General features: G+C 49.7%; 1 protein-coding gene across 4 annotated transcripts; it reads left to right on the top strand.

Moving 5' to 3' along the window:
- The first annotated feature begins 34 nt into the window (after positions 1-34).
- Positions 35-5,626, top strand: LOC115640208 (zinc finger protein 154-like). 4 transcript variants are annotated; one of them, XM_030543026.1, is made up of 3 exons: positions 35-784; positions 1,837-1,950; positions 3,335-5,626. In XM_030543026.1, the coding sequence occupies exons 1-3, from the start codon at positions 598-600 to the stop codon at positions 4,462-4,464; spliced, it is 1,431 nt and encodes a 476-aa protein (XP_030398886.1). In that variant the 5' UTR covers positions 35-597; the 3' UTR covers positions 4,465-5,626. The 4 variants fall into 4 exon arrangements, with proteins under 4 accessions (XP_030398886.1, XP_030398885.1, XP_030398884.1 ...); XM_030543025.1 differs by having other exon boundaries at positions 3,332-5,626; XM_030543024.1 differs by having other exon boundaries at positions 1,837-1,980.
- The last annotated feature ends 2,514 nt before the right edge of the window (positions 5,627-8,140 follow it).

The following is an 8,140-nucleotide window of genomic DNA, read 5'->3' as shown; positions in this document are numbered from 1 at the left end:
GTTAGGGATTATTGGGGGGTTGCTGGTGGGTTCCAGCTGGAGAGGGAGGGGCAGGAAATACTGAAGAGGTGGCAACTTGTGGGGAGTTAGGGCTGGAGGGGGCAGGGAATACCCTGGGTGAGGAAAGGGAGGGGGACAGAGTGTGACAAACCTGCTGGGACTTGTTAACATGGGCCTAGATCCTCAGAACAAACACTTGGGTCTTGGGGAAGAAAATTCCCTAATTTGTGAAACAGGAAACAGACAAACCAACCCCCTGGGCAGGGCTGGGAAAACTGACCAGACTTCCAGTGCTGAACCCTCAGCCTGCTAGCCAGGGGCTGGTGTGACATGGAAAGGGGGCCCCCACCAGGGAGGTGTAGGGAAGATGTCCCAGCCCCTCACATCCAGCTGCTGGCAGTGGGGAGGGTGTTGGGTTCCTACCATGGGGTTGTATCAGCCCCTGGCTAGTAGGTGTGTGATGGATCTGCAGGCAGAGACAAGGGGTCTCTCTTTGTTCTCTCACCGTGGTGCCCCGGCTGCTCTCAGCAGTGTGGGGATAGGACTCTGCCGACTGTTTCTCTCTCAGAGCTTCCATTTGATTGGCTGCTTTCCCCCATGAATAGGGGGGCTGTGAGTGGGGAGCAGGTACTGAGTGTTGGACTCTTGCTCTTTCAGGGGCTGGTGACCTTCGAGGAGGTGGCTGTGTATTTCACCAGGGAAGAGGGGGCTCTGGTGGACCCCACTCGCAGAGCCCTTTACAGAGATGTCATGCAGGAGAACTATCAGAAGGTGACCTTGCGGGGTAAGGATTCCCGTCCCCTCGGTTCTTAGAAGGGGAAATGAAAAGTTTAGGTTCACACCACTCCCACAATGCCACCTCTGCTCTGTCCGGTTTCAGCAGCGCCCTGACATGCCAGTGACACACACACTAGCCCTCTGCCCTCCCCTGTTACAGAGCGCTCTGGGAACAGAGCAGTCCAGCAGAAAGTCTCACAGCTTCTCTTTGCTAAGATAATTGGGTTCATCTCCATCATAGCAAACAGAAGCTTCCTCCCCCTGGGCTGCTCTCCAGTACTGACCCTCCTGCACACAGACCATCTCAGACTTGCAAAGTGTTACCACCCCTTTGCCCTCAACCTGAGTTTTCCTTGTGAATCACTGCCTTCACTTACCCCTCACTAAGCCCCATAGATCACTCGAACATACGCCACCAGGGTGCTGACAATCCCCATGGCAAGAACACACCCTTGGGAACCTTTGCTGACAAAGCCTACAACACTCAGCACGGAAATGAGGCAGAATTGGCCCCCCAAGTTTCACATGCACCTCTCTGCGTAGCACAGGCACAGCTCTGCCCAGCTGCTCCAACCCATCCCTGCATCAGCCAGTCACAGCTACAGCTGGCCCAGTGCACACAGCTGGAGGCATGTGGGTAGATGCTGGGATTCCCATCTGTGAACACAGCACAGACAGTGACACGTTCTCTTCGTCTTTCCTCGGATCAATTATAGGTTCGCAGCTTTGAAGGCCAGATGTGACTATTATTAGCTCATGTACTGTGACGTCCTTTATACCACAGACCATAGAATTCATCCCGTTACCGCTGCATTGAGCTGAATACCTGAGTCCCTGTGGCAGTTTGTTAACCTTTGCGTGGCCCACACAGAACCATCCTCAGTGGTTCTTGCCAGCTGCAGGGTTAAGGGTTGGGGACAAAGTTAAGGTTGCATTGAACGGGGGGGTGTTTACATTAACTTCTCATTTCCTGGTTCGCAGAGGTTTGTTTAGTCACCATCTATACCAGAAGTGGCCAAAGTATCCTCCTGCCTCCATTGTTTTCTTTCCCTTGAGCAGGGTTTCCAGTTTCCAAACTCTCTGTGATCTCCCAGCTGGAAGGAGAAGAAGAGCCGTGGGTGCTGGCTCTCCAGGATTCAGAGAAAAACGAGATCCTGAGAAGTCCCTGGACAGGTGAGGAAATATTAAACCAACCCAGAAACTGTAAGTGCCTGAGAGAACCAGCTGGGATTCCCCACACAGACTCTGTGAGCTCAGGACAGTCCCCAGCAGATCTCACTCCTGGCTTCCTACAGATGGTGATTGACACCTTGGCTGGAGCTGCCTCCCTTCCAACTGAACGTTTGGATGGGATGTGGGCAGGGCTGGCCTTAGGGAAATGGCACCCGGGGCAAACTTGCTTTTTGGTGGCCCTGGCTCCCATGGGCATGGCACCCCCCCATTCCCTCTGTCCCTCATGGGCTCGCCTGGCTCCCCACTCTCCCTTCCCTCCAGCCCCTGCATTGTGCCCCCTTCGCTCCAAATACCTGCTCCCCCTTCACTCCTAACTTCTGCCCCCTCCAGCCCCTCCCAACACCTGCCCCCTCCTGTACCCTGAAGCCCTGCACTGTGCCCTTTCACCCCAACCCCTTCCCCTCCCTCCTGTGCCCCTAATCCCAGGACTGTGCCCACTTCAGTCATACCTCCTGCACCTCCCTCCTGCACCCTGAACTCCTGCGTGGTGCATACCCCTTTCACCCCAAACCCTGCCCTCTGCACCTCAACACCTGCCCCTTCCTGAGCCCCCAACCCCTGCACTGTGCCCCCTTTGCCCCTAACCCTTGCATCCTCCTGCACCCAAGTGGGGAACCTGACCTAGATGCACAAAGCAGCTGGCATTGCTGCTCACTCCCCCACTGGACTGCTGCTCCCCTGCCCCACGCAGCCCTGGGGGGCTGGGAGAGGGGAGCAAGGAGCGACGTCAGGGCTTCCTGCACTCAGGTCACTTTCCCTGCAGGCTGTGTAAGGGGAGGGCAGGAGAGCAGCTGCTCCTGATGTCTCAGCATAGCCCAGGTGGGGAAGTGACCTGGATGCAGGGAGCCCTGGTGGGTGGGTGGGTGGGTGTGTGTAGGAGAGGATATGAGGAGTGTGTGTATGTTGATGGGCGTGTGTGAAGGACTGTGTGTGCGGAGAGGCCCCTCTGCTCTGGAGCAGTCACCTGGCTCTGACGGCTGGTCGTCCAACTGCCCCCTGCAGCTCAGATCTCTTCCACTCCCCCACGCAGCTGCTTATCTGCCTCCCTGTGCCATTTTCATCAGCCTAGCGAGCCTCTCGGCAGCAGGTCAGATGGGAATCCAAACCCTGCACTCGGCACCCCCTTGGGTGGGGCACCCGTACGGCCCACTCTAAAGGCCGGTCCTGGGTGTGGAGCAGAATTGATCCCCTCCACTCTCCCCTATGGGGATGAGTTTGGGGGAATTCAGTCACTGATTTTTATCATCTGTCTCTCCGGCACTTACTTGAGTTTGCTCTTTGCCTTTCCATCCCCAATTCTGAGATTTCTCCTCTCTTCTAGCAGGTGATGGGGTGGTGAGGGAGAGTGAGGAGCAGAATCCTCACCAGGAAGATGCTGAGCTTGCCGAAGTGCATGGGGAATTACTGCGAAGATCCAAAGGGAGCGTGACCAGCCCTTGTGATCAGGGAAAAGCTGATGAAAGTTACCATAGACAAGAGAGAGAGCAGGGAAACCACTCAGAGGAGAGAGTGGATGAACCCATTAATTGTCAGGGAACTCCCAGGGACCTCAAGGAAACTACGTCCCAGGAGAAAATCCTCACAGAGAAGCGAGAGAATACATGTAGTGAGTGTGGGAAAAACTTCAATTACCATTCAGCCCTTATTCGACATGAGATAATCCACACAAAAGAGAGACCCTACGAATGCTGTGAGTGCGGGAAAAGCTTCAATCGTACCTCTGCCCTTAGTAGGCATCAGCAAATACACAGAGGAGAGAGACCCTATGAATGCTGTGAGTGTGGGAAAAGTTTCACTCAGAGATATACCCTTATCTCTCATCAGAGAATCCACACGGGAGAGCGACCCTACAAATGCTGCAAATGCGGGCTAAGCTTCACTCAGAGATCAGCCCTTATCTCTCATCAGACAATGCACACGGGAAAGCGACCCTACGAATGCTGCGAGTGTGGGAAAAGCTTCTCTCGGAGCTCAAACCTTACTATACATCAGCGGATCCACACAGGAGAGAGACCCTATGAATGCCGTGAGTGCGGGAAACGTTTCACTCACTCCTCCTCCCTTACCTCTCATCAGACAACGCATGCAGGAGAGCGACCCTATGAATGTTGTGAGTGTGGGAAAAGCTTCTCTCGGAGCTCAAACCTTACTATGCATCAGAGGATCCACTCAGGAGAGAGACCCTATGAATGCAGTGAGTGCGGGAAACGTTTCACTCACCTCTCCTCCCTTATCTCTCACCAGAAAATCCACACGGGAGAGAGACCCTATGAATGCAGTGAGTGCGGGAAAAGCTTCTCTCGGAGCTCAACCCTTATTACACATTACAGAATCCACACCGGGCAGAGACCCTATGAATGCTGCGAGTGTGGGAAAAGCTTCGCTCATAGTTCAGGCCTTTCTAAACATCAGAGAATCCGTAAAGGAGATAAACTTCATAAAAACCTTCTCTAGAGCTGTCAGAAGATTTTTTTTCTTTAATTCTTTTGACAGTTCCCAGGTAGTGAGTGTTAAGGCTGTTTGCATCTTTTGTCCACTGTAGTCCCTCAGCTCCCACACGAGTTGCGCATTTTTGAAGCTCGCCCGTCTTTGGGGTGGATCCTGTGGTCCTTTCTATCAACTCCATTGTCCTGCCAGTCATGGGAGTGGGTGTCCTTTCTACCAGGAATGTAATCACCCCAGGTGGGGGAGATGGGGAGTATCTTCAACCAGCTACATTGAGATAAAATATACCTGGGTCTCATCACTGTGGTTGCCATGAAGTTAGCTAGCTTGAGTTCACTTTCCTGATGTAAAAAGACAGCTATTCTTGCAGTAAAGACAAGGGCCATGGATAGTGGGTGGGGTTATCTAGCACATTTGCTGCTGGTCTGACCTAACCACCGTCACATTTCCTTGTCTGAACAAACCTGGAGATTCACATTTATACTCCTCCTCTCAGTGCAAAGTTATTGTTCGAGTTGCCATATTCCTCTCTGAGGACAGATCCTCTCATTCCCAGTTGTTCTCACATTACCCTGCATTGTGCAGAAGAGCAGTTATTTTGTTGACTTTTTTTCTCATGTAAAATATATTTAAATATGATGAAGAGCTGGAGCAGTGTCAGGGAAATAAGGGTCATTTCAGGCTCTGTGACACTGGAAGGAGATGGGGCGACACAGAGATTCCGTCCTTCCCCATCACGCCAGAACTGTTACCTTATGTCTGAGCCATGCAGAGTTCACCCCTTCATATTCCTTCACTTCCCAACGTGTCCGGTGAGGTCATGTTCTTGGCTGTCCATGCTTGGGAATGGTGCTTGGACATCTTTGATCCTAAATCAGAAGCACTCTGGCAGGCAGTGAAAGTGTCACAGACCTGGAAGGGGATTTCAAATGGATCCCAGGCACTGTTCAAATCCCCTTTTCCCTCCATTGGCAAAGCCACTTCTGGGAAGGTCGGTTGTTTTTTCCACCCGTTATGAAGGTGCTAAAACTTTTGTGAATAACACTAATGAGGCAGCGCTGGGTGAAGCAGGTTTCAGTGGATCAGGGGAGAATTTCTCATCCTGATTCTGAGACATCAGATGTAACCTATTCTGGAATTTCACTTTAAATTAAAATGAAAGTGTCTTCTACCTGTCTGTGATATGGGTTTTCTATCTTTCATGAAGGCTTCTTGGTCATTTAACTGCATGTTAGTGTTGTTTGACAGATTGTAGCTCAGATTTATTGGGAAATTTCCGATAAATGACCATCATTTTTTACTTTAGGTTTGTTTTTTCCCCTATCCCTGCATGATGACATGGAGAAAATTCAAATACAGTTCAGTCAACAGGAAGAATACTCGTAGCTGGTGGACATATTATCAGAGAAACAGTCTGTTTTTAAATCTCCACTCTGAAAAGGTGAACAGCAGCAGACCCTGTCATAAACAGATAGCTAAGGGTTAATGTCTCTTTCACCTGAAGCACCTGACCAGAGGACCAATCAGGAAACCGGATTTTTTCAACTTTGGGTGGAGGGAATTTTGTGTCTGAGGTCTTTGTCTGTCTGCCTGCTTTCTCTGAGCTTTGGAGAAGTAGTTTCTGCTTTCTAATCTTCTGTTTCTAAGTGTAAAGACAAAGAGATCAGATAGTAAGTTATATGGTTTCTTTTCTTTGGTATTTGCATGAATATAAGTGCTGGAGTGCTTTGATTTGTATTCTTTTTGAATAAGGCTGTTTATTCATATTTCTTTTAAGCAATTGACCCTGTATGGGTCACCTTAATACAGAGAGACCATTTGTATGTATTTTTCTTTTTTTTTTTATATATAAAGCTTTCTTTTTAAAAACTGTTAAAGTTTTCTTTACTGGGAAATTTCAGGGAAATTGAGTCTGTACTCACCAGGGAATTGGTGGGAGGAAGAAATCAGGGGTAGATCTGTGTGTGTTGGATTTGCTAGCCTGATTTTGCATTCCCTCTGGGTGAAGAGGAAAGTGCTTTTGTTTCCAGGACTGGGAACGGAGAGGGGGAGTCACTCTGTTTGGATTCACAGAGCTTGTGTCTGGGTATCTCTCCAGGAGCACCTGGAGGGGGGAAGGAAAAAAGGATTATTTCCCTTTGTTGTGAGACTCAAGGGATTTGGGTCTTGGGGTCCCCAGGGAAGGTTTTTCAGGGGGACCAGGGTGCCCCAAAACACTCTAATTTTTTGGGTGGTGGCAGCAAGTACCAGGTCCAAGCTGGTAACTAAGCTTGGAGGTTTTCATGCTAACCCCCATATTTTGGACGCTAAGGTCCAAATCTGGGACTAGAGTTATGATATGGTGTGCAGCGTAGTGGGATAGAGAGAATCCAGAAGCCAGTAGGAATATTATATTGTTCTTTTCTCTGCTAGGGGCTTTTAAGCAGAGAGAAACAGTTTGGTTTTAAAAGGGAACCAGAGAGAATTTTTTTTTCTGCTCTCTCTGGCAAGTTTCTGGCTTGCATATTAAGCAAGGAGCCATTAAGCTGTGACAAAAGAGTCTTTTGTGACACAATAGCACTCCCATTAGGATGCAAATACCAGCACTATATACATGCAAATAAAGTGGTTTTTCTAGTTTACGCTAGAGGAAGAAAGGGAAATATGCACTGTTGCTAGGCAGACTTCAGGAGGCAACAGAGAGCCTGCAGTTCAGACAATAAACACTCGAGGGCACCCCAACACAAGAAAATACAATGTCACGAAAACCAGAGGCAGTACAGCTCGAGGCAATGGAAAAACAGATGGAACTGCTCAGAACACAGATGGCCAGAGATGAGGCAACTCACAAACAAGATATGGAAAGGCTACAAAAACAAGAAGAAGCCAAAAATGCAGCCCACCGCCGAGACATGGAAAAACAACAAAAAGAGATGGAACTCCAGAGGGAAGCCCACCGACAGGCCATGGAATTAGAAAAGGCTAAGCAAAACACAGCCAACCCTAACAACCCTGCGCCAATTATTGTTCCACAGCACAGGAAATTTCCCACCTACAAGGCACGTGATGACACCGAGGCCTTCTTGGAAAATTTTGAAAGAGCCTGTCTTGGGTACAGCATCCCTGAAGACCAGTACATGGTAGAATTGAGGCCACAGCTCAGAGGACTTTTAGCAGAGGTGGGAGCTGAAATGCCTAAAGAGAACATGAACGACTATAAACTTTTTCAAACCAAGGCCAGATACAGAATGGGGATAACCCCGGATCATGCCCGTCGGCGTTTCAGAACCCAAAAGTGGAAACCAGATGTGTCATTTCCCAAACACGCCTACTACGTTGGGAAAAATTATGAGGCCTGGATATCAGGACACAATGTTAAAACCTTGGAAGAACTGCACCTCCTCATACAAATGGAGCAATTCTTGGATGGTGTTCCTGAGGACATAACACGGTACATACAAGATGGAAAACCCAAAAATCTCGCTGAGGCGGGGGAGATTGGAGCCAGATGGATGGAAGTGGCAGAAAGCAAGAAAGCTACTGTCAAGGGGAACGATTACCCCAGGGGGCACACCGACCATAAACCCTACAACCGAGGACAGCCAAAGACCCCACATACAACCCAAGTAAAGCCACAGACACCCTACTCTTCCACCTCACCAGTCTCCAGTAACTCAACTCGGCCCAGTGACCAATCAGATGGAAG

The sequence above is a fragment of the Gopherus evgoodei genome, unplaced genomic scaffold, assembly GCF_007399415.2.
Source record: "Gopherus evgoodei ecotype Sinaloan lineage unplaced genomic scaffold, rGopEvg1_v1.p scaffold_244_arrow_ctg1, whole genome shotgun sequence".
Taxonomy (NCBI): domain Eukaryota; kingdom Metazoa; phylum Chordata; order Testudines; family Testudinidae; genus Gopherus; species Gopherus evgoodei.
This window is presented reverse-complemented; position numbering and strand designations above follow the sequence as displayed.

What these genes read in the sequence shown, in the direction of transcription:
- LOC115640208 (XM_030543023.1), top strand. Translation starts at nt 598, where the DNA reads ATGAATAGGGGGGCTGTGAGTGGGGAGCAGGTACTGAGTGTTGGACTC. An exon ending in TCAGAAGGTGACCTTGCGGG is followed by an intron (nt 785 to 1,836) that starts GTAAGGATTCCC and finishes TCCCTTGAGCAG; the next exon opens with GGTTTCCAGTTTCCAAACTC. An exon ending in ATTAAACCAACCCAGAAACT is followed by an intron (nt 1,981 to 3,331) that starts GTAAGTGCCTGA and finishes CCTCTCTTCTAG; the next exon opens with CAGGTGATGGGGTGGTGAGG.